The following is a 27,403-nucleotide window of genomic DNA, read 5'->3' as shown; positions in this document are numbered from 1 at the left end:
CATGCAAGTATGACTTCAACATTAGCTTTGATAGTCATTGGCTGCTAATATAATGATTTTCCTATTCACAATTCATATGCAATTATATCAAGCAGAAACTCTGAATGTGTGAATATAAAACCAACTATAAGTTACCTCAAAACACTTCAGTATGATGTGGCGTTCATTACAGAGTGTTGCAAATACACGTTACTATGGTGTCTTTCAGAAACACCATAGTATTTACAGTAAATTACTGTGGTATTTTATGTTACAGTGATGTTGCTGAATGTTTATACACCATTTTTTCTGTCGTGTTCGTGACATGAGCTGTGTGTTTGACTGGCGGTTCTCACCTGTGTTAGTGTTTCCAGGTTACGTTGTTTCATCTTGAATATCGACAGGAGAATATTAATTACGAAAACCAGATGATGATCAGCAGAGCCTGCAGTTTATGAGAGCGAGAAATCCAGAAACCGCTGTTCAGCGGAGGAGCGGCGGCGGCCTCCTCCTCCGTCCGTTTCTCTCCGTCTTAGAGCCGCTACAGACCGGTAATTCACCGTTAAATGGGCTCCGGGATATGGATGTGCTGGGATGAACGGAGACAGTGTCCGGTTGTCGGTTGGCGGGCCGTTAAACGGTGCGGCGGCTGCGGGAAGCGGGAGACTCTGGCATATCGATACGTCGACCACCACTAGAGAACTTTCAAAATACAAGCCCCCTTCCGTTAGTCCACACACTCTTAAAGAGACAGTACACCGAACACAAATATATCTACTTCACTGTTTACTCTCTCCCAGGTGGTTTAACACCTTCATGCGTTTCTTTTTTTCCGTTGAACACAAAATACAATATTTGGAAAGTTGTTAGAAAAATGTAAACCCAAAAACTCAACCTCACTATGTATTATCTAGACACTATTGTATACACGTATATTAGGCTATATTGTACACTCTATGTATATCTATTTACTCTCTCCCAGGTGGTTTCACACCTTCCGTTTCTTTTTTCCGTTGAACACAAAATATATTTGGACAGTTGTTAGAAAACTGTAGTGTATACTCAAAAATACACAGAAATGTGTTTTAAAATAAAATACCAAATACTTGAGCTTTAAAGTGTATCAAAATAAACGACAAAATACAGCATTCACTACATGCATCAAAATAAATTACTGTATTTTTGTATTTTAAACATTTTAAATACTTTTAAAAGGATAAAGGGACTAAGCCGAAAAGAAAATGAATGAATAGCTTTAAAAAGGAGCATGAAATTTATTCACAAACCTTCCCCATCATTAGACCTAATCCCTTCACTTAAATGGCTTAAATGGCTTAAATGGTTTAAATGGCTTTTCTTTTGTTAAAAATCTGTAACAACAAACTTTCATTAAGTTTCATAAGGCCTATTATGGAAGTCAGATGTTATCATTTTCAGCATTCTTCAAAATATCTTCTTTTGTGTTTAACAGAAACTCAAACAGTTGGAGGACGAGGAAATTACATTATTTCATTTTAGGATGAGCTATCCTTTTAAAAGAACAATTCATCCTCCTTTTTTTTACAAACCTGTCTAAGAGATGTATTTTGTTTGTTAAAACTTGAATAGCAAAAGACAACATATTATGTTTGTGTTATTGGGAAAGTACCATATACATAATTAAAAGTGAACTCAATATACCAAACCTTTCCCATTTCATAAATACCTTATAATTATATGTAAATATCATTTAAATAATCGAAATGTCTTATTTTTTACTTTCTCTCTGTCAAATATATAAAAAATATTATTATTAAATTATGTGAATATCTAATAGCCCACGTTCAGTATATGTCAATAAAGTATGTAGAAAATACCTAAAATATTAGCACAGCATTAAAAATAAATAAATAAATAAATAAATAACTGAATACTTCCAACATCCATATTTCAGGTCTAATAGACTTTATCTTGACTATAGTAAATGTAAAATCATTTTCAAAAACTTTTTATTAGGCACATCAAAATTGTATGAAGCCTTATTGGACTGTCTTATATACTGTTTTAAATAATGTCAAGGACATCCTTGAAAATGAGATTACAATAACAGTTTCCCTGGTAAAATAAAGGTGTTAATAAATAAAATGAAAATGTATAATGGAACGTAATCAACTGTTTGTGGGAAATTGCATTATACAAAAGCAAATAAATGAATAAATAAATAGTAAACAGGTAACCAAAATAAAATAAAAAATATGCAACGTGAACGCACAGGACTCCATCATGTTGAAATTAAGATGAATGCCAATTCAAGAGACAAACACTATTAAAGCAGCAGCCAAACAAAGGATTTATTGAAATTAAAATCTTACAACTTAATGTGAAACTCCATGGAGACCAAACACCATATACAAACATAACATAAAAATGTGTCTATTACATAAAAAATAGACATATAAATGCAATTTAATACAAGCAGAGTTGAAATGACATACCTGTACGATCACATGTTTATCTGAAAGCAGGTGACTGAAAACAATTGTCAAAGGTATGGATATCAATGAGAATACTTGGTTTGGTTAGTAAGTGCTGAGACTGTCACTACTGCAATGCAAGCTAAATCAGTTTATTTTCCATGTCACCTTATCTGGTCAGTGGAGAGATTTTTATATGTGACCCTGAACCACAAAACACTCATAAGTGTCGACTTTCAGAAACAGTCCCTGAGTGTGTGTGTGTGTGTGTGTTAAGTTTCAGAACACCACACATATAAGGCCCTATCATACACCCGGCGCAATAAGGTGCAAGACGTGTCTGGCGTGATTTCTTGCTATTTTCAGACCAGCACAACTGTAATTTTCACGTTTTGCTTTACATTGTTTAAATAGTTAAGATCCTCAAGCTCAGGGCTCCCTCCGTTTGCAGGGCGAGAGGGGAGTTTGAGCTCTGGTAGATCTAAAGATCTCTCCTGCTGTAGTAGCTAATGAACAGATAGTGATCGCTCTTAAGAGATAACTACTGACACGGAGAACGTCTATGGTGCTGATTTGGAGTAGTTGATTAACTTAAGCTGCATGTTTTTGGATGGTGGGAGGAAACTGGGGAACCCGGGGGAAACACACGTGAACACATGAAGAATGTATAAACTCCACAAACAAACGTCGGCTGGCTTGGTAAGGACTAGAATCAGTGGCGCTCCTGCTGTGACCGTACTAACAACTTGGCCACCGTGCCACCCATCTAAGGAGGAGGAGTAGGGGTGGAAATTTATAGTGGCTCAGGAATCGTCTGATTGGTAAATCATAAATTATATAATGCAGGATCGGCCGCAAGCAGTAAGCATGTGATCCTCTCGACATTAGTTTATAAATAAACTTCACTTAATATTCTAATGATTTTTGACATCTATAATTCTGACTAATAGAATATATCTTTGGATATTGTCTGTGCAAAATAAAGCTGGTTTTGTAGTTCAGGGTCACATATTGTTGATTGCTGTTAAATATTAAGTGCAAATCAGCTTTTTTATCGTGGCATAAAGCTTTAATATTAAAAGCATTTCATATAAAAAATAGAAATATTCTCATAAGTGCTCAAGTTAAAAAAAAGTAGAACTCAAATGTCATTGCATTTTACACTTTGAATGCAACACACATCTTATCATGCGTTCTTAAAACCAAAATATAGTCGCAAATACAGCATCTGCTCAATCTTTGCGCAGAGGAGTTTAGAGAAATGCAGTATGTTGTATTTACAGTGTGATCTTATTTATATTGGACATACGAATATGTTGTCATGCCAAAAAACACTTAACAAATGTACACACACACACACACACACACACTGACATGTTATAATTCAGAAACAGTCACCAAAAAATACACAATTTTCAAGATGGCAGATATTTTGTCCTTAACATAACAGCAAAATTAAGAATCCGCTTGTTAAGTGTGACGTCACGCGAAGCGGCTTCCGGGTACAAGCGCTTTATTCAGCTGAATGGGGAGATTCATGAAATGGTAATAATAAACGTTTACAAAGCGATTTAAGGCTTTCGAAAATTACGATCGCAGTATATATGTCCATGCCTAATATCCGTTGGCCAGAAAGTGATTTATTTTTTATGAATTGTAAAATTTTTGTTTTGCAGAAAGCCCAGAGATTGTTTTGTACACTATGATTTTATATAAAATTAACTTTAATGTGTGACAGGAATAAAACGTGATCATAAACAAATGATTTCTCCACTCAAATGAATGGCGGCTTGGACCCGGAAACAGTATTACATACGTCACAAACACGTCACCACTTAACAAGCGGATAATACTAACATTTATGACTAGATATGTTTTCATAAACACAGGCTCATTGTGAAAACGTAGCCCTGTATACATTTCTGGATATCGAGAATTATGTATCCAGAGGTCTGTATGGCTGCATTTCGTCTTTTTTAAGGAACGCTATGGAGTGGTATGACTTTGTTCCTTTTCATGCTACCAGCTGATCGCTGAATCTCCGTGTTGCAGACTTTCCCATTGTTACCAGTTTGTTCATAGGCTCGCTGTGTGAGTCAGTGGACTTGAGACGCAAAGCGGAGTTGAACGTGATGACGGAGTTCAAGTCTGGCAAAGAACAGTTCCAGAAAGCAGGCAAGAAAAAAACAAAAGCCAAAAATCTAAATAAACAAGTAAATAACAGTGTGAGAATGTGGTAAAACGTGGTAAAAGTCAGGCAAGGGCTTTTCTTTTTCTAGATTGCTTTTGAAAACACTATTGGTTGGGTTTAGGGAAAGAGGAGGGTCTGGCCATCGATCGGTCAGTCAGCTGACAGCGGCCTAATCTGGTGGATTAACGTGAGAACAGCAGGCGCGAATAGCACTCGCAAGAGAAATCTGAGATCTGAAAAAGCATACACAGCAGCCTCTGGTGGATTCGCGAAAACAAAAACAGCAAAAACATGCATCTCCTGGAACGTATTTGGTGCTCTCCAGAAATGTATACAGGGGTACATTTGCAGAATGAGCCAGGGTTGGATTCCATCCACCTATTTTCATGCGCATTTTGGAATATTGCATAAGAAAATGTTTAATGAGAACAGCTATATGCGCATAAATTAAAAAAAAATGTGTATAAAAACATGTGCACAACTAAGTAGGATTAACTTTCATTAGATTTGAAAGAAATGCTCATGAACTATGCTGTGAACGCATTTAATGAAGGGATTCCAGCATGCGCTTCATCGATCTGTGTGATGTGGTTTAGTTTCTGACAGATGCTGATCAGATTTAAATGTGTGTGTGTGAGGGTGTTTGCGTTATTAATGTTGGTTTGCAGCTCTTTTTGTTTCCAGCTTTACATTTTTGCAGATCTGAAATGTTGTTCTGGTCATTTCTAAAATCCCTCAGCAGTCAGTCTGTCATTACAGTGCTTCAGTGTTCTTCTTCTATTATTAATTCCTCCAGAACTGTCTTGAGCATCTGTCTGCGCTCCCATCTCACGCCCCCAAAGCCACCGCATTCACTGTGCTCATTGCGTTTGGTCTTGGTGTTCTGAGGCGCAGCTCATTTATTAGTGGAGAACAAACACCACAGTGGAGAGTCCCAACAGTGCAGCAAACTCCACTTCTCTCAGTGATATCTGTGCACGTTTAGCAAAAACCTGCCGTTTTATTCTCTTCCGTTTCATATTGAATGGAAATGCTGCTTTATATGCAAATTTTTGTATGCAATATACCAGTTTTGCGCATAAATCTATAAATGGAAACAGCTATGTTATGGCAAAGTTATGGCTCAAACATGCACGCGAGTTCATTTCTACACACAATTGATGGCTTTGGTTTGAGATGTGTGTAACCTGCTTTAATCCAGTGTAAACACACGACAGAATCCGTGTTTCTAAATTCACACTGCTTAAAAAGGGATGCTTTTATCAGAGAGCGTGCAAAAATATCAGACGTTTGGTTGATTGATGGAATCTCATAGGCAATGCAAAAATCATTCATTGATTTTCAAAATAAATGTGGTTTCTACCACCTCTTTATGTGTTAAAAAGTGGACAAGATTTTGTTTTTGTGGGCGGATTGTTGATGTGGCTGTGAATCATAATACCGATTTAACATTGTCATGTCTGCATTGCATTATTTGTGTGTAACAGAGTAAAAAGAGCAGCACAAGTATATATATTCATCTAAATGTCACTTTGCATTGCATTGTGGACGCATCTGGATGTTTGTTATCACTGCAAAGCTATTCACAACATGTTATTTCTAAATCACTAATTACAACTAATATTTCTAAATCACAAAAAAAGCTCTTCAGCACGAGTATATCAGGACATTGAATTACATTCGCGTCAAATATGCATGAGTGTGATGCTGCTGCAGTTCACCGAATGGCCATTAGTGGTGCTAAAAACAAGACTTTCAGAATTGTATAGTTCATTAGACTTACAAAAGTGATGAAACATATATAAAAAAGCCTAGAATGTAGCTAGTCAACATATTGTCAAATTGCCCTCGTGTGGTGCGAACAATTGAAATGACTGCATTTCATAGCGCAGTGCTTTCCGCATCTGGTGTGAAAGCAGCTGCTGTCTGAACTGTGACTACAGATTGAAACCTGAACACTTGCTTTTTCAATTTTTGTGCAATAGTTTAAAGGAGTCAAGATTTCTGTGTATCCCTGGTAACAAAATACTAAATAAATGTGTTTTCTACCACCTCAGGATGTGGTAAAATGTGGGCAAGATTGTGTTTTTGTGGGCGGATTGTTGATGTGGTGGATAATTCCGATGCTGACTCAACATCGTCAAGTCTGTCAGCCATTGCCTTCGGAAGACTGCATAATTTTTCACAACACCAATTAGTTATTAAGAGGAAAATAAGCAGAACATATTTACATATTTATCTAAACGTCACTTTCAGCACTGTGGAAGCATCTGGATGTTTGTCATTACTGCAAAGCTGTTATTTCTAAATCACCAAAAAAGCTCTTCAGCGGGAGTGAATCAGGTCATTGAATCGCATTCGCTTTATATATGCATGAGTGTGATGCGGCTGCAGTTCATCGAATGGCCACCGGTGGCGCTAAAAATGTCTGAATTCAATTTACAAAAGTGATGAAGCATAGAATGCAGCCGCTCTTGTGTTTTAGTCAGCGCAGTGACAAACTGCCCTCACGTTGCGCGAACATTTGAAATGGCTGCATTTCATAGCGCAGTGATTTCCGCATCTGCTGTGAAAGCTGCTTCTGTCTAAACAGTGACTACAAATTGAAACCAGCACACTGAACACTGAGTAGCCTTTTTTGAGAAGATTTCTGTGTATCCCTGGTAACAAAAATCTAAACAAACGTGTTTTCTACCACCACTGCATGTGGTAAAATGTGGGCAAGATTGTGTTTTTGTGGGCGGATTGTTGATGTGGTGGATAATTGCGATGCCGACTCAACATCGTCAAGTTCATATTTCGATTTACAAAAGGGATGAAGCATAGAATGTAGCCGCTCTTGTGTTTTAGTCAGCGCAGTGACAAACTGCCCTCGCGTGGTGCGAACAACAGAAATGACGGCATTTCATAGCGCAGTGCTTTCCGTGTCTGCTGTGAAAGCTGCTTCAATCTGTACAGTGACTATAGATGGAGATTATTATAATTATCATACAACCCAAAATCAGAGAAGTTGGCTTGACTGGTACTTGAGTGGCCTGCCTGCAGTCCCGACCTGTCTCCAATAGAGAATGTGTGACAACAAAGACCCTATACTGTTGCCCACATTAAGACTTGTTTGCAAAAATGGGACAAATGAAGTTGGGTCACAACTTTTTCTGATTTGAAGTTGTATTATTACTAAACGAAGTTCACCAAAAGGCCATCGGTGGTGCTAAAAACAAGGCTTTCTGAATCCCACACAACATCCCCAGTGGAACACAGAGTCTAATGCATGAATGATTTTGATTAATTTCTGAAAAGGGTGTAAATGTAGGGTCAGGCCTGCAGTATTGGCGGTCGAGGGCCGTATCCCTCCGGAAAATCTCCGGGGCTCATCTCCAGCAGGCATTTAGGACTGTCGTAGTCTGAGGACTTGCCGAAGCCCCCGGAGCTGTCATATTCCTCTTCAGAAGGCGCAGGTTCCTCCTCTTCTGTGTTCACAAGGGTATCAGTGGTTTTGGAAACTTCATCATGCACAAAATCTAAGAGGGGCTCATTGTTGTAGAGCAGTACTGGTGTGTGTGTTGCAGAAGTCATTGAAGAGACATGGGGAGACTCGGGTTGGGAATAAGGTGTTGAATAGGGTCTCGTCACAATGTTACGCTGCAAATGGAGAAGAGATGTTCAGTAATAAAATATATAAAATATAAAACAAAATTAGAGCTTCACAATTAATCGTTAAAAGATCGCAATCTCGATTCGGCCCCCTGGAGAATCTTAATCCAGCATTTCTATGATTCTGCCAATCATATTTTCAAGTTCGGGAGAGAAGAAAAGGCGGCTGCACGAGTCTGTTTATTGTATCACACACATTGCTCAGTGACACTGACACCTCCAAATGATGTTGAGTGAGTCACATACTGTATTTATAAGGTATAATTCAACTAAAAATGTCATTTTTGACTTCATATAATGATGTTTTCGCGGTCAGGAAATCACACGTGACGTGAGCTGCTGGCCGTGAGCTGTTATCACAAAGAGGGCGCCTACTTTAGTGAACTGAACCTGCATATGTTGCGAGTAACAGGTAATACAGTTGTAAATAATGTTGTTTGTGGCACAGAGTGATCGTTTGGGAGCCGCGCAAAGTATGAACAAGCACTTGGCAGTCAAAATGAAAGTGTGCACTTCATTTAAATGATCATATTGCATTTCAGAGTTATGATTACGTCAAGCATTTGAAATGTTTTTTTTTCTTTCATAGCGAACCCACAGTTTTGCATGAAAATAATTGTTTACAATGTCAGTATAACTACTCTAGCCTATATATTGTTGTTGAATATAATCTGATAATGGCAAATGTCTGATTTTTATGACAGATTGCAAGCATTTATCTCAAACATAATTCAACATCATAATTATTATAAGTAGAATAGAATTATTTATAAAAACCAGTAGACCACATAATATTATTATCAATGTTGTGCCATATGTTTGTTTTTACCATACTTTTATTTTACATATACAGAATCGTAAGAAAATCCAGATTTTTTTTTTAAGCAATAAAAAAAAAACGCGATTCTTATTTTAGCCAGAATCGTGCAGCTCTAAACAAAATATAAACAAAGTGTGTTAAATTTGCTGGATGCTTTGACTTTATTATTTAGTATTATTCTAGAATTGCAGGTACGTTTTACGTCTCCAGATAAATCGTATTTTTTAAAAATTAAATAACACACTCATACACTACGGCCAATTTAGTCAATCAGTTCCCCTAAAGTGCATGTGTTTGGACTGTGGGGGAAACCGGAGCACCCGGAGGAAACCCACACCAACATGGGGAGAACATGCAAACTCCACACAGAAACGCCAACTAGCCCACCTGGGACTCAAACCAGCAACCTTCTTGCTTTGAGGCGACAGTGCTAACCACTGAGCCACCGAGCCGCCCAATAATGGATTCAGTTTACTTTAAATTATACATTTGTTATATATCATTCTAGTTGAAGTTAAAATGAATGTAAAATGCTTGTAATGTAGCCACAAATCTGGAAAACATCCTTTACATTTGAACAAATGTGGATATTAAGCAAAAACAAAAGTCAAAGGAGACTAAGACATACCAGGATGGAGGGAACTTTGGGTATTTTGGAGAAATTTTTGTGGATGAACCACAGAACGACGAAAACAATGAAGAGCAATGCGATTGATCCACAGAGAATAGCTGCAATCCATTCTGTTTTGGCTAAAAAACAAACACACAAAATTATTAAGAACATCTGAATTAATTCAACTGCTAAACATACTGATATTACATGTTCATTCAGATCTCACTGATAACAGACAGACTGCCACTGCTCAGACAAAACTGACCCAGCCTGGACTCGAACCAGTAACCTTCTTGCTGTGAGATCACAGTGCTAACCAATGAGCCGTCTACAGATCAAATTGGCATTACAAAAAAAACTACTTTAAGACACAACATGTTGAATATTTCCCCTCTGAGCTGAGCTACGATGAGCAATTTATTATGGGACTGGATTCTGCAATTTGTGGCTGAAGCAATACACTATTAGGAGGTAGTTACAATCTAATCTGGGTCAACGATGAAACTCGCCATTTTGGTGTCTGCATCACTTTAGATTTACAAAAATGAGGAAGCATACATAGAAAGCATTTGAACTGCAGTAGATGTCTATTTAATATTGAAAATTAATTCATTAACTCTAGTGAGCTTTGAAGGACAGTGGAGAATTTCAAAGATTTGGGGTCAAACTTTTGATATGTCATCTGATGATTCTTGATCTAAAAACACCTGCTTTTTGAACACAGAAACTAATGTTGCATCACATTTTAGTGGGGCCTTCGGGTAATTGTGGTGAAAAATAGGTTTTTTATATATATTATATTATTTAAATATATAAAATTTATTAAATAATATCTTTGTTCAGAAAACATATACAGTATTAGGGAAAAAAAATGTAATTTTATTGGTTTAATTGAATACCCCTTTTCAATTAATAAATAAATCATAAATCAATACCAGTCAATACCCATATACCCCAGCAGGCACAGGACGTCAACATGACGTAAGACTCATGTTGTACACCAACGCTGTGGGGACGTTGCATTTTGTTTGGAAATGAAAATCGGGTTGACGTCAGAACCCAATGTCAGGCTGACGTTAATGTCCAATGTCCTGTCTAAAATCAATCAAATATCAACGCCTAATGATGTTACAGCTTAACGTTGTGTGGATTTACCACTATGATGTCTATTAGAGGTTGGATTTTGGTTGCCATATCTGACGAATAAATGTCAGTATTTGACATCAATATGGCGTTGGATTTTGGTCACTTTCCAACACAACCTAAAATCAACCAAATATCAATGTCATTTGACGTTGCTATTGGTTGTCAAAATAACCTTGTCCTTAGATGCTGGCTAGATTCAAAATTTTGGTCACCTGACGTCACAACCTAAATCTAACCTAATATTAACATCTTGTGACACTGTGCGCCTGCTGGGACTATACCAATAATTTGAAATATATAATTTAGAGTTAATATATATAAAGAAAAAACTATTAATCAATCAGCATATTAAAATGATTTCTACTTGAATGAGGTAATGATGCAAAAATAAAATAAAAAACATGTACAGGCGACTACGGCCCAATCCCAATTCTACCCCCACCCCTTCACGTTCTTCCAGGAAACATATTCAGTCCAAACAACAAAAACACCCAACGTCCCAGCAGGAATAATACTTTATTCCTGGCACAGCAATTACTCTTCATCTCTAAAGACATGTCATAAATCAATTTATTCTCCGTTGTCTAGCGCAGTTGTCTGAAAGCATTGTGGATCTTCTGCAGAGCACTCATTCAATCCCACTACATCAGAGTTTAACACAGTCTACACTTTACAGAAAGACAGATGTATTACTGCACTACTAAATTAACTTATCTAAAATCAAAGTCTAAATGGTTTGTAGTTACCTGAGGCAGGCTCCAGCTGAGGCACAGACACATTTTTATAGGTGTGTACAGGTATAGATGCGATTTTCCCCTCAAACTTCAGCACCACCCACTGAACGACCACAGACTGGTTCACGTGGACTTTTGTTTCGCACAAATACCCAAGCTCATCCTCAAAGCATGAGTGCGAGGACTTTTCCTGGAGATGAGGAACAGAGGATGAGGATGGGTTAAGGATGATGGTGTATTCGAATTCCTCCTCCAGGCTGGCCCGCTCATAAAATGCTGAAGGATGCTTGAAGGAAACCTCGATCACATCTTTGTGCACAGACGCATCCACAGCTGGAAAATCCAGAGTGCCTGAAGAACAACACATGCCAATATTACTTAAAGACACACTCACTCACTTTCATTCAGCTTAATCCCTGCTATATACGGGACTCTAGGCTTGTTTTTAACAGCAGATGGCGCTCTAGGCCAGTTTTTCAACAACCGATAGCGCTCTAGGCTAGTTTTTAACAGTAGATGGCGCTCTAGGCTAGTTTTAACAGTAGATGGCGCTCTAGGTTAGTTTTTAACAGCAGATGGCACTCTAGGCTAGTTTTAACAGTAGATGGCGCTCTAGGCTACTTTTTAACAGTAGATAGTGCTCTAGGTTAGTTTTAACAACAGATGGCGCTCTGGGCTAGTTTTTAACAGCAGATGGCGCTCTAGGCTAGTTTTTACAGCAGATGGCGCTCTAGGCTAGTTTTAACAGTAGATGGCCCTCTAGGATAGTTTAACAGTAGATGACGCTCTAGGCTAGTTTTTAACAGCAGATGGCACTCTAGGTTAGTTTTAACAGTAGATGGCGCTCTAGGCTTTTTAACAGTAGATGGCGCTCTAGGCTAGTTTTTAAGAGCAGATGGCGCTCTAGGCTAGTTTTTAACAGTAGATGGCGCTCTAGGCTAGTTTTAACAGTAGATGGCGCTCTAGGTTAGTTTTTAACAGCAGATGGCACTCTAGGCTAGTTTTAACAGTAGATGGCGCTCTAGGCTACTTTTTAACAGTAGATAGTGCTCTAGGTTAGTTTTAACAACAGATGGCGCTCTGGGCTAGTTTTTAACAGCAGATGGCGCTCTAGGCTAGTTTTTACAGCAGATGGCGCTCTAGGCTAGTTTTAACAGTAGATGGCCCTCTAGGATAGTTTAACAGTAGATGACGCTCTAGGCTAGTTTTTAACAGCAGATGGCACTCTAGGTTAGTTTTAACAGTAGATGGCGCTTTAGGCTTTTTAACAGTAGATGGCGCTCTAGGCTAGTTTTTAAGAGCAGATGGCGCTCTAGGCTAGTTTTAACAGCAGATGGCGCTCTAGGCTAGTTTTACCAGTAGATGGCCCTCTAGGATAGTTTTTAACAGTAGATGATGCTCTAGGCTAGTATTAAAAACAGATAGCGCTCTAGGCTAGTTTTTAACAGCAGATGGCGCTCTAGGCTAGTTTTAACAGTAGATGGCGCTCCAGGCTTTTTAACAGTAGATGACGCTCTAGGCTAGTTTTAACAACAGATAGCGTTCTAGGGTAGTTTTTAACAGTAGATGGCGCTCTAGGCTAGTTTTTAACAGCAGATGGCGCTCTAGGATAGTTTTTAACAGTAGATGATGCTCTAGGCTAGTTTTAACAACAGATGGCGCTCTAGGCTAGTTTTTAACAGTAGATGGCGCTCTAGGCTAGTTTTTAACAGCAGATGGCGCTCTAGACTAGTTTTTAACAGCAGATGGCGCTCTAGGTTATTTTTGGACAGGAGACGACGCTCTAGGTTAGTTTTTAACAGCAGATTAACAGCGCTCTAGACTAGTTTTTAACAGCAGATTAACAGCGCTCTAGACTAGTTTTTAACAGCAGATGACGTTCTGTTATTTTTTGACAGCAGATGGCGCTCTAGGTTATTGGAAATACTGTGAAAAATTCCTGAATCTGTTAAACATCATAATCATATTTATCCCTGTATATGATGAAGTTACACTCTGAGAGCTTACACTTGTGGGTTTTCTCATTGTAAAAATCTGTGCTGTAAGTGAATTCAACAGAGAGGCTTTCAGAAATCTCCTGTCCAACATCTGCCGTCACCGACACCACATAATGATCAATGGCTTCACTGCTGTAGCTGCTGATATCCAGGTGCGTCTGAGAGGTTTTCACCGTCTGAGGTTTACTACACACAATGGAGACACAACAGAGTGATTAGGAGAAGACATGTTTCACGAATGAAAGGTTTATGATCTTAAAACCAGCTACCTTTCATAGGGAATGAGGTTTACAGTGAACGTGGGCTGCTGGACTGCACTGCTGTAGTTCCAGTAAAGGACGTTCTTGAAGTTGTGACAGACAACACTGAGGTTTGCTGGAGGAGGAACTGCGGAAGAAAAAATATGCTGGTTAGATTCAGTTTTAGTCACTATAATTGCCTTATTATTACACTGCAGAAGTAAGGGTCCTCTTTTTCATTTTCCAGTAGAAATGTCTGCTTAATGATGCTTCATAACCATTCTTAAATCCTGACTCATTTACTTGAGAAGTCTTGTTTTCTGTTCACTGTGAACAAAAGTGAGATTTCGCTTAAAGTGATGTTAACCACCCCAAAAAATGCATGTGCTCTCTATTTACTCACACTCATGTGGATGTACACTTTAATACATTTCTATCTTCTGTTCAACAAAAAACAAGATTTTATGAAGAATGTTGGAAAAATGAGACTTGTGCACACAAGGTCACACTTTATCATATCAGACGGCAATTTTACTTTTGAAAATTGTATCTCCCATGTCACAAAAACTGCCTTCTTTCATCTGAGAAATATCGTTATGTTACAAAGTATGCTATCCATCTCAGATGCAGAAAGCTAGTCCATGCTTTTATGACTTTTATGCTGGATTAGTGTAATGCTCTGTTTTTAACAGGAGATGGCGCTCTAGGCTAGTTTTTAACAGCAGATGGCGCTCTAGGCTTTTTAACAGTAGATGGCGCTCTAGGCTTTTTAACAGTAGATGGCGCTCTAGGCTTGTTTTTAACAGTAGATGTAGCTCTAGGCCAGTTTTTAACAGTATATGGCGCTCTAGGCTTGTTTTAAACATTAGATGGTGCTCTAGGCTAGTTTTTAACAGCAGATGGTGCTCTACACTTGTTTTTAACAGTAGATGGCGCTCTAGGTTAGTTTTTTGAAAATTAGACAGTGTTATAGGTTAGTTTTTAACAGTAGCTGGTGCTCTAGGCTAGTTTTTAACAGCAGATGCTGCTCTAGGGTTGTTTTTAACAGCAGATGGCGCCCTAAGTTAGTTTTTTAACAGTAGACAGTGTTTTAGGTTAGTTTTTAACAGTAGTTGGCACTCTATGTTAGTTTTTTAACAGTAGACAGTCCTTTAGGTTACTTTTTAACAGTAGATGGCGCTCTAGGCTTGCTACGAAGTATGCTATCCATCTCAGATGCAGAAAGCTAGTCCATGCTTTTATGACTTTTATGCTGGATTACTGTAATGCTCTGTTTGCTGGCTGCCCAGGTCTAGAAAATATGATCATATCACCCCAATTTTATCCTCCTGACACTGGCTGCCTGTTCAGTTTCATATTGATTTAAAAGTATTGCTTCTTACCTATAAAGCTTTAAATAATCGAGCTCCTGTTTATCAAACCAACATCCTGTCTCGCTACAATCCAACTCGCTCTTTAAGATCTCAAAACTCAGGGCTTCTGGTATTACCTAGAATAGCTAAGTCTACTAAAGGAGGTCGAGCCTTCTCATTTATGGCTCCTAAACTCTGGAATAGCCTTCCTGATAATGTCCGAGGCTAAGACACACTCTCGCAGTTCAAAACTAGATTAAAGACCGATCTTTTAAGCAAAGCATACACTCAGTGCATCACTTAGTGGTACGATACATGGATGTGCTCCACGCATCTTGTTTACATACACTATGAACAGCAGCTAAGCTAATTATTGTCTTTATTCTCTATTTCCACTTGGGGATACTCATCCCGAGGCTCTCAGAGACTATGCAGCGCCACTGAGTCGATCCAAGACCAGCGACAAGATGATCCCAAGGTTTCCATAATCCTGGACTAGGCCGTATCCTTAGCAGCTGCTGTACTGGTCATGGAGGAGTGGAGAGCCTGAGACTGATTCCTGTGATGCTCCAGGGACAGACGAGTCTTCGCTGACAGCCAGCGTTCACCAACCTCCAACCTCAGACTGCAGCTCTGCTCAAGACGATTGGCCAGTGTAGAAATGGTCTCTCTTGAGGTTTTTTCCTTCACTTTCGCCAATTGGTGAAGTTTTTTCCCCGCCGCTGCCGCCACTGGCTTGCATGGTTCGGGATCTGTAGAGCTGAGCATCGATGGATTTGCTCTTCAGTGTTTGGACTCTCAGTAGTGATTAATAAACCACACTGAAGTGAGCTAAACTGAACCTAAACTCTAAAAACTGAACTACACTGTTTCAGTTTACTATGATCTTCGATGTGTAGCTGCTTTAACATCATCTACAATGTAAAAGCGCTATAGAAATAAAGGTGAATTTAAGTGAATTTAACTTTACAATCAGGTTTGATTAGTTCATGTATTTAGTAACATGAACTAATAGTAAACAATACCAACACAGGTGCATTCTGAAAATGTAGCCCTATATACATTTCTGGAGATCGTGAATTATGTAGCCAGGGGTGTGTATGGCTGCATTTTGTCTTTAAAACAAACGATACGGGGTGGTATGACATTGTTTTTTTTGCGCTACCAGCTGACCGCTTACCCCCAAACTGTTACCAGTTTGCGCAGTAGCTCGTCATGTATGTCATCGAACTTGAAACTAAAGCAAAAAATAAAAAAATAAAGAAGCAAATAACAGAGTGAGAATGAGGTAAAATCTGAAAACGTGGTAAAAATCAGGCAAGGGCTTTTGTATTTCTGGATTGCTTTTGAAAATACTAAACCTTTACTTGCATTAATCCTAAATCTTGACAATTTTTTCCAGCAGTAATCAAGACTCTTGTTAAGTAAATATAGTAGTTTAAGAATCTGTACTATAAAATAAGAAAAAAGAGGAAGAATTTTTTTTTTTTTGCTGTGACAACTCATGACAATACAAATCCTTTCCAAAATTTCATAAGAGCGACTTTTTCATCATTGTTGTTGTTATTATTATGCTTTTCCAAAAAGACTGTTACATATAATATTGACATAATAAGGCTATTGAAAAACAGAGGCTTTTATTTAAAATCAGTTTATTTGAATAAACTCACAGAATTAGCCAGTTATTTGAGATTAATGCGGTCAGTGTGTGCACAGGAAGTAGCTGCATGTGCTTGAAAGGAAGTGCAAGTCTTACGCAATAACACTTGAAACACAATCGAGACATCCCACTGAACACGTAAACTGTTTCTGCATTCATTATAATTATTAATACTGTTATAATCTTTGTCACACATGCACTATTTTTAATATGAATAAACATGTAAATTTGTAAAATAAAACTTAATTAAAAATAAGTTAATTATAAAAAAGGAAAATTATTAATGAAAATAAATCTTAAAAAGTTAATTAAATTAAAAAGAAAAAACATAATTACAAACAAATTAAAGTAAATAAAAAATAAAAAACATAATTTTTAATGAAAATAAAGCTTTACATGTTTTATATAAAATTAAAAATTAAATAAAAAATTGTTTAAGAAAAAAATATATAATTATTAATAAAGACAAATCTTTAAAAAATAATTAAATTAAAATAAAAAAGCAAAATTATTAATGAAAATAAACCTTTATTTTTTATATTAAATTAAAGATTAAATTAAATACAAAATTTGTAAAAGAAAAATTATAATTATTAATAAAAACAAATCTTATAAAAAAATTATTAAATTTAAATAAAAAAGTAAAATTATTAACGAAAATAAAGTTTTAAATTGTTCATTAATAATAATAATTAAAATTTAAATTAGATTAAAAAGAAAAAGCATAATTATTAATAAAAAATAAAGCTTTAAATAGTTTTGTAATTATAAAAAATTCAATATAATAAAAAAATGTAAAAACATTATTATTATTGAAAATGAACCAAAAAAATATATTTGAAAAGAAAACATAATTATTAAAGCTTTAAATTAAAAATGTATTAAATAAAAAAGTGAAAAAGAAGAAAAAACATAATTCTTAATGAAAATAAAGCTTAAAAACAAATAAAAATAAAAAGCATAATTATTAATGACAATAAATCTTTAAATCGTTTTATTAATATATTAAAAATTAAAGTAAATTAAAAACTATTAAAAAAAACAATTATTAGTGAAAATGAACCTAAACATTTAATTAAAAAGAAAAAAGCATATTACAACAATGAAAATAAATCTTTTAATTTTTTAATTATAAATTACAACTTAAATTAAAAAGAAAAAAGTATATTTTTGAAAATAAATCTTTAAAAAAATTAATTAAAAATAAAAAAGCATGAAAATGAAAATCAACCTAAAAAAATCTTGAGACTTGTAAACAGTCTTGAGAAGAGAAGTGAAGTTAGAAAGCAGAAGCTTTTGCCCATTACAGGAAGTTTACAGCTCCTATCCCACACTACTGATGAAGTTTAGTTTTGATTTGATGCAATTCCCAAGCAATATACATAAAGCTGACGCCAAAACCTTTAATTCTTTCAAATATTTCTGTTTATCAGAGATTTTCTCAACACATTTTCAAACACAACAGTTTTTAAATAATATTTATATATTCTAATTCCAGCTAAATTAAAAGATATAAGACTTCCACCAGTAGAGAAATACAATAGGAATGTTTGTTTATTATTCTTTGGCTAAAGATCAGAGTCTGTGTCTTGCCATTGTTGTGGGGAATTTATAAAAGCAACATTTAATTGCATTATAATAAAAGAAGCATTTCACAGAAATCATCCTGCGAGCGGTTGCTTTTATAAGCCTGCGTTTAAAGCAATTGTTTTGGTCTATATTAAGCGTGTCGGTGGCACTGCTGTCGAACACTACTTAAGTTCACACTGATTTCCACTTGTAACCACGTGTGATGAGTGACATTTTCTCACCCGCTCAGATCACAACTGCTGTGGTTTTACTGTGACACAAGTGTGAAAAGTAAACCATACACACATGTACTGTACTTCAACAACAATCTCCGGCCCAAATATTTTCTTTTTGACTATGGGAATGAAGAGGCAAACAAGAGTCGAGAGGGAAAAACAACAGATGAACTTTCAGATATGACAAAAAAACAACAACTGGAGGGAAGTGAAGCCTCCATTAAAGGATTAGAGGAGCACACCCAAAACTGAAAACTCTGTCAGTACTCAATTACTTGTTTGTGGTCGACACAAAAGAATATCTTCTGTTTCTCTCTTGATGCACACATATAAGCGGTCTTTGTGTGCTTCATCAAAGACATAACCAAATACTTTTTTGATTGCAAAAGTAAATAAAAACATTATATATTTGCATATAATGTGCATGAACTGTGTGAGGCAACCATCCATTTATGTAAACATATTATAAATATACTAACCATAATATTATATTAAACACCAATATCCCATATGTCCTATTATTATACTCATTTTATTTCACCCAAAGCATTTTTATAAACTTTACTAATTTATTTAAACCATTGTCAATAATAATAATAATAATAATAAACAACTAGAGAGAAGTGAAGCTTCTTTAAAATATTTCTATCATTATTTACTCACCTTTTACTTGTTTCAAAACAGTTTGAGTGTTATAATTCTGTTGAACACAAAAGAAGATACTTTGAAGAATGTTGGAAACCTGTAACCACTGACCTCCAGGGGTTCCCAAACTTTTCAGCCCGCGACCCCCAAAATAACAATGCCAGTGACTTGCGACCCCCAATATCCTCTGAGGTGGTTATAAATACAGAAACCTTGCATGCAATGACGCTGACACGCCAATTAAATTTGTGTCAGTGCTTTAAATGTGCCAGAAAGTATAACCTGATGTTATAAAATCAAAATGCATCAGACGCTATTGCTGCCTTTAATATAATGTAATTACCCCAGGGGTCGCAATCCAATAGAACTAGTAACTATAAGCTACTATAGTAACTATATAGTATATAGTAACTATAAACGACTATTTTTATTTTCAGTATAGTTATGGATGAAATATGTTAATTCTTATGGTTTATTAAAAATAAATAGATTTTTGGAAATCACCAGGCGACCCCCCTTCATTGCCCTGCGACCCCTCGGGGGGTCCCGACCCCCACTTTGAGAACCACTGCTCTATACAAGTTTTCAATTGATCTTCTTTTGTATTCAACAGAACAAAAATAAAAGTAGAAGGTGAGTATATAATCACAATTTTAAATTTTTGGGTGAACTATCCAAGTAAGCCTGAATACTAAAATAAAAGTAATTTAAAATCCTGTCAAACTGAAACAATTACAGATACCGATCAGTAGAAATATAAAAACCACTGTGGGAAACCTGAAGTATGTTTGCTGTAAGTCATGTGATATCTTGCCGGCAGCTAGATAAATCCACACCTGCATGTACTTGCATGAGTCACATTTTGTACATTTAATAAATCCAATTACATTGACTTAATGCCATTTAATTCTGCTCAAAGCATTATATATACCAGCCTTTTGATGTTTCATTATTAAGCTAATGGTTGATCTTTTTATCTGTATATATTTATTATTATTATTAATCTTTTTATTGTTGGAAAGTATGTTTACAATCATGAATAGCTATTTTATTCTTCAAACAACTGTAATTTCATGACATAAGCCTGTCACGATATCTATTTTTTTTGTTGTACGATATATATTGCACCAAAATATTTTGCGATATATTGTCATTTTAAGATCATTTTCTCATTATATAATACCAGACAATATACACAGACAATATATCATCACAATGCAAGTGCACCCTTCCAAAGCACACATAATATTTCATTCTTAAAATATATTTAATTTAATTATAGTCATTTTAATAATCAGGCATTGGAGTCAGAATGTGAAAGCGCATATCCTAAATAAATAGTAATACATGTTAACATATAAGTGCAAGGTAAAGAGAAACAGAGGTTGCGATATCTGCTAGCAGATCTACTGTCACCTGTCAGACACCCCTATGAAAATATACTAATTTACAGTAACTAATACAGTGTTTTAACCATAGTGACACCTCCAATAGAGATAGAGATGTTGTACACTCAGCTCAAATGTTGCTGAATTGGTTTTTATGTATGGGCAATATATATTGCATCACCAAAAATGATTAAGCTCATGTCCATGTGTTGTGCCACAAGTCAATAAATTGATTTTTGTGACAGGCCTAGACAGACAGTGCTGTTCAATAAAAGCTGTGGGGTTTGTTAAATGTATATAACACGACCATCAGATCATGTTATATTCACATATACAAAATACAGAGACTTTATCATCTGCCCTAGACTAGAAAGTCTCTGATTACTCATTCCCATGAATGGTTTTAAATTGTAAATCATCTGAGCATTCCTTTACAGTGTACAGAACATGTCCATATTATTAACGTTAAGTCCGCTCGCTTATTAGGACAAAAAAAATTGCTCTAGTTCTGTTTTAGATGCACACAAATAAATAGAAACTCTTTGTATTCTTCATGTATTTAAAGCACTAACCAAATACATTGAAAAAAGAAAATAAAATGTATTTATATCTTTAAAATATATGTGTATTACAAAAATGAATGATAACTTGTGTGCATAAATAGTTTTTTGAGGCAACCATCCCATTAATTATGTAAATATACAATTAATATACTAATCATATTATTATATTAAATACTAATATTGTTATCCTAATATTATACTTATTATATTTTATTAAGGTCGCTGGTTCGAGCCTCAGCTGGGTCAGTTGGTGTTTCTGTGTGGAGTTTGCATGTGGGTTTCCTCCGGGTGCTCCGGTTTCCCCCACAAGTCCAAAGACAAGCGGTATAGGTGAATTGGGTGGGCTAAATTGTCCGTAGTGTATGTGTGTGAATGAGTGTGTATGGATGTTTCCCAGTGATGGGTTGCCGCTGAAAGGGCATCCGCTGTGTAAAACATATGCTGGATAAGTTGGCGGTTCATTCCGCTGTGGCGACCCAAGATTAATAAAGGGACTAAGCCGAAAAGAGAATGATTAAATACATGTGCACCTACATTTTTATGGGGTAACCATCCCGTTAGGCATCTAAAAATACTAATATATTTAATAATTCAATAACTTGACGTTTAAAGCATCTGTTAGTCCTACCAGACACTGATCTCAGCTCATAAATTACATTATTCTTGATCTGATGGACCATACAGCACAGCAGATCACTGCATTATTTATTGCCCAGGATGATTCAGGATAGTCGGTCAGCATTATTATTACTGTGATACTTCGCAGCGTCAGTGCTGTTGCATTTGTTGATCTGATCTTTATAATATAGTTAGTTCCTATTGAAAGCTTTTGAAAAGTATGCACTATGCAGACTAGATGTCATAATTTAGCAGCCTCGACGTACAATGGCTTACATGTTAATCCTCACTATTAACTTGTGGTTTAATACTCGTCTATGAACGGTTTATTAGTACTTATATAGGCAAAACGGTGGCTCTGTGGTTAGCACTGTCGCCTTAGAGCAAGATGGACGTTGGTTTGATTTCCATCTGGACCAGTTGGCGTTTCTGTGTGGAATTTGCATGTTCTCTCAATGTTCATGTGGGTTTCCCCTGGGTGCTCCGGTATTCCCCACAGTCCAAACACATGTGCTATAGATGAAATGGATGAACTAAATTGACCGTAGTGTATAGGTGTGTGTGAATTCAAGTGTTTTCCAGCTGGAAGGGCATCCGCTGCGTAAAACATATGCTGGATAAGTTGGCGGTTCATTCTGCTGTGGTGACCCCTGATAAATAAAGGGACTAAGCTGAAGGAAAATGAATGAATAGTACTTATATAAAGCCCGTGTTCTGATGCAGTCTTACATTTCATACCCAATACCAAACCCCAACTACTAACGTTACTAACTAGTAATTAGCCGACAAAAACTTTAACTTTTGTTTTCGATAACTTCATAATTCAGCAGCCTCAACATACAATCACAATCTATTCAATACCCTTTTTTAATTATTTTAGTGTTTTAGCAACACTATAACTTAAGAACCAATTCTCACTATTAACTAGTGGCTTATTAACTGTATTATTAATATATGAACTGTTTATGAAGCACATTTTCTGCTGCAATCTTATTATACATCCCCAATCCTACCCAAAACCAAAACCCAACTACTACTAACTAGTAATTAGCAGCTAATTACGAGTTTATAGCAACAGTACAAGGCAAAAGTTGTAGTTTATGCTTTATAAATACCCAAAATTGTATATTAAACAAAGTGTGACGTTAAAAACATCATGCTATTTGTGACTAACGTCATTTATAGTAACACAACAGCAAATCAGGTCATTATTGGGTAATATTTGTCTGACGGTTTTCTCACTGTAGAATACAAACCCTTTGTTTTACTATTAAGAAAATAGTTTTTTCTGCACTTGTTTCACAAAACAAAATAACTTTACACTAACTTACACACAAATAAAACCCTCTAAACGACGGGTCTCCTATGCTAACATTATATTTGAGGAAAACAACGAAGCTAATGGGCGTCACATATTAGCACACAGGCCTTAAATACATTAAACAACAAGCTTGACTATTACTACAATTATAAATGCGTTGTTTAACACAATTTGCACTCAAATGAGATTAAAAAAATATATTAATACTTATACAGAGATAACTGAGGTATTACTCAAACATGAAAAACTACAATTTTTCCAGCATATTTCCAGGACCACATGCCTGTTATAATAAATAACTTACAAATCTAACTGAACCACATCCAAACAATACGACAAACAAACGATAAACACATACAGCTTTATTGTCAATTCAACCACATGTACAGGACATATAGAGAATCGAAATTACGTAACTCTCAGACCCTAGGTGCCTAACATATAATGTTAATACAAAAAGTAGAGTTTTAATAAAGAATTTACAATAAATACAATTATACATAAAATGTCATCTAAATATTTACCTAAAATTTAGTCTAAATATATACATAAATGTGATCTAAATTTATACATAAACTGTAATCTAAAGAATAATAAAACAGAATAAAACTTGTAATCAATACAATACAAAAACATTAAGGGCATATGGCAATGAGTGCAAACCAGAGTTGTGCAGATAGAACCATATATAGTGCAAAAAGGCTTGTAAACATGAGAATTATGATAAAGTGACAGTGTCATGATATATAGGGAGGTAGTCCAATGCTGCATAAAGTGACCAGTGCAGATGTGTGTATGTGTGTGTGTTTTCATACGTGAAAAACATGTACAATCGCATTCTATGAATTATTTTAGTGTTTTGGGTAACACTATAGTTTATAAACCAATTCTCACTATTAATTAGTGGCTTATTAACTGTATTATTAATATTTGAACTGTTTATGAAGCACATGTTCTGACGCAGTCTTATTATACATCCCCACTCCTACCCAAAATCAAAACCCAACTACTCCTAACTAGTAATTATGAAGTTATGCTAATAGTGCAAGGCAAAAGTTGTAGCTTATACTTTATAAATACCCAAAATTGTATATTAAACAAAGTGTGACGTCAGAAAATCCTGCTATTTGTGACTAACGTTAAATAGCAGCAAATCAGGTCATTATTGGGTAATATTTCGCTGACGGTTTTCTCACTGTAAAATGCAAACCCTTTGTTGTAGCTCACTGTTTAATAGTCTACTATTGAAATAGTATTCTTTGTACTTGTTTTAATAAAAAATATAACTTTTTATTATACTAACTTACACACAAATAAATCCCACTGAACGGCAGGTTTCTTATGCTAACTTAACGTTATACTGAAGAAAACAACGAAGCTAATGGGCTTCACATATTAGCACACTGGCCTTAAATACATTTAACAACAAGCTTGACTATTATTACGATTATGAATGCGTTGTTTAACATAATTTACACTAAAATCAGATTAAAAACAAGTAAATGTTACTAAGTTATGTACAGAAGTAACTGTGAGGTATACTAAAACATGTAAAAACTACCATTTTTCCAGCATATTTCCAGGACCACATGCCTGTTATATGAAATTACTTTCACGATGAATTGATTCACAACCAAACAAAGGTTATTTACGTCAAGATCCCACATAAACAACTGCAGTAAAACACCGTTAGCATACCGCTTCAGCCTTACGTCACTCACCAACACCGAAGACACACTGGCAGAGAATGGCGTAAAATAGTCCCAACTGGATCCCCAAACCAGGATCTCCAGACATTTTGATGAACGGGTTTTCCAGAACTTTTCAGGCCGATTTCAGACGTGTGTCCACGAGCAGAGCCGCATTTCCTGAATCTGAAGCGTGTGTGTTTGTGCTCCCTTCGCCTTTTCTTCTCTCCTCTGGAACCACAGTGGTTGCCAGATATTCCCGTATGACGCTGTAATAGCTAACGAGTGTTGGTTATATAACACACAGCAGGGCTTTCTGTTTTATTTTGATTTCTATTGTTTTATTGTGTCATATATCAGGCCTGTAGTCAGTCTATTAAAATGAGTGGCTCTTTTTTCTTAAAAAAGTGGACTTGCAGTTATTCAAGGTTCAAATACTGCATTTTAGTGACATTTTAAGCACTAATGTATGCTGGATTAGCTTATCAGATGGTTATCATTACCACTTAATGCAACAAAAATACTGCCTAAATTTTTGTCAAAGTGCTTATCATACTATTTTTTTGTTTGCAAAAAAATTGTTTATTTACAAACGTGCATTTAAACTGTAAGTTATTACAGTTTTATATAGAATGTAATGACATTAGAATTTTAAAAATAAGAAAAAATACCTATTTTTTAATGCTGATTTATTATCATCAATCGTAAAAACAACAACAACAAACAAACAGACAAACAACAACAACAAAAAATTGTGAATCTGTTAAAACTTGTTTTAAATTATAAATTGTAGCCTATAGGCTGATAACAAGCTGGCCAACTCATTTTCTCAGTGAGAATTTGTCCATTTAAATAATAAAAGCCTTCTATTATTGGTTATTTTATTGGTTATTCTTCTTAAAGTTTTTTGGGGACAAATGAGCTCACATAGTCGCCTAATTCTGGACTTTGTCAGAAAGGGAGTGGGTCTTTCGAACCACCTGAACCCCCCTGGCTACAGGCCTGGATATGAACAGGTGAAGTCAGAATTATTTGCTGATTTATTTATTCATTTATTATATCTATTTCCTAAATGAAGATTACCAGAGCAAGGAAATCTTTAAAGTATGTCTGATAATATTTTTTCTTCTGAAGAAAGTCTTATTTGTTTTATTTCGGCTAGAATAAAAGCAGTTTTAAATTTTTTAACAGCCATTTTAAGGACAATATTATTAGCCCCTTTAAGCTATATATATATATATATATATATATATATATATATATATATATATATATATATATATATATATATATATATTTTTTTTTTTTACAGAACAAATCATCATTATTCAATAACGTTACCCTAAATAACATAAAGCCTTTAAATGTCACTTTAAGCTGTATAAAAGTGTCTTGAAGAATATCTAGTCTAATATTATTTACTGTCATCATGGCAAAGATAAAATAAATCAGTTATTAGAAATGAGATAATAAAACTATTATAATTAGAAATGTGTTGAACAAAATCTTCTCTCCGTTAAACAGAAATTGATTATATGTAAAGCTATATAAGCTTTTCTACGCCATTCATTTTTTCATATATCATTTGGATATTTGATATAACTAAATATGAGCATAACAAATGTATTGTTATTATTATTATTATTATTTTTTTATTATTATTAATAATAATAATAAAAAATCAGTTATTTAATGGTATATTATTCCTATAAAGTTTGCATAATTACGATTATTTCATATTTAATCTTAAAATTATTAATGAAACATCTATAAATGGGCAATCAGATAAAGTTAACAAACACAGTAAACGCTTCAGGAATCAAAGACACATTTAAACAGACGAGTACATTATAATTTTATAAATCAATGCATTATTTTAATAATCACAAGTCATTTCTTGACTTGATTGTTATTACATATTTGTCGCATATATAAATAGACCCACTCATGGAGCTTAAAAAGCGTGCTAGTTTCGTTTTTGTTGTGTGATCTGGCAACACAATAAAAGATAAGGTGCTTTCCGCTTTGTTGATAAACTACAAAAGCACATCAGCCCACAAATGTGCATCTGTCAGTCATGTGCACAGCAGCTCACCTGAATCTTTCCATGTTGTGCCTGAATATAGACCTGTTAAATATTCTGTGCGAGAGAGCGTCTTCTATATATCAGTGTGTTTCTCTGCTTGTGGGAAAAGTTGTTTGTTATGAGCTTTGTTTCAGTATATCTCTTTCTTATCACCAGATATTTTTGGTTGTGTTTGTATGTATAACTAAGGATTTGATGTGTAGTATATTTTAATATATTGATGTATTAATTATAATAATTAGTGTTAATTAACACTATAAATGGCTGAAATACAGTAGTTTGCCCTAAAAGATGGAAATTTCATTTACAGTTTGTACATTATTTTTAACAGTAAAATACTGGCAACACCAGCTGCCATTTTTTACTGTAAATTTTACGTATTTATTAACTCTATAAATGAATTAAATATAGTACTTTACTGTAAAAACAATACGGTTTGTATCATATTTTA

General features: G+C 35.2%; 3 protein-coding genes across 11 annotated transcripts in view; all 3 read right to left on the bottom strand.

Annotated features, from left to right (window-relative positions):
- The window catches only part of rab23 (RAB23, member RAS oncogene family), a 41,476-nt gene extending 40,778 nt beyond the window's left edge, over positions 1-698 (bottom strand). For 5 of the 6 annotated variants that reach the window (XM_073919580.1, XM_073919579.1, XM_073919577.1 and 2 more), the window contains exon 1: positions 336-698. The gene's annotated coding sequence lies outside the window, so the exon portion shown is untranslated. 6 annotated transcript variants of the gene reach the window in all.
- Positions 1-27,403, bottom strand: part of nrxn1b (neurexin 1b) — a 799,620-nt gene that overhangs the window by 135,839 nt on the left and 636,378 nt on the right. The window lies entirely within an intron of this gene.
- On the bottom strand, positions 2,290-25,094 carry ifngr1l (interferon gamma receptor 1-like). 4 transcript variants are annotated; one of them, XR_012388706.1, is made up of 7 exons: positions 24,900-25,054; positions 13,857-13,974; positions 13,598-13,773; positions 11,603-11,941; positions 9,726-9,847; positions 5,249-8,265; positions 2,290-2,687 (listed from the first exon to the last, which is right to left on the bottom strand). XR_012388706.1 is itself a non-coding variant. In XM_073920006.1 (6 exons), the coding sequence occupies exons 4-6, from the start codon at positions 11,955-11,957 to the stop codon at positions 7,939-7,941; spliced, it is 804 nt and encodes a 267-aa protein (XP_073776107.1). In that variant the 5' UTR covers positions 11,958-12,582; positions 13,017-13,773; positions 13,857-13,974; positions 24,900-25,054; the 3' UTR covers positions 2,290-7,938. The 4 variants fall into 4 exon arrangements, 3 of the variants coding, with proteins under 3 accessions (XP_073776107.1, NP_001165060.2, XP_073776108.1); XM_073920006.1 differs by having other exon boundaries at positions 2,290-8,265; positions 11,603-12,582; positions 13,017-13,773; NM_001171589.2 differs by lacking the exon at positions 2,290-2,687 and having other exon boundaries at positions 7,719-8,265; positions 24,900-25,094.

The sequence above is a fragment of the Danio rerio genome, chromosome 13, assembly GCF_049306965.1.
Source record: "Danio rerio strain Tuebingen ecotype United States chromosome 13, GRCz12tu, whole genome shotgun sequence".
NCBI classification, from domain to species: domain Eukaryota; kingdom Metazoa; phylum Chordata; class Actinopteri; order Cypriniformes; family Danionidae; genus Danio; species Danio rerio.
This window is presented reverse-complemented; position numbering and strand designations above follow the sequence as displayed.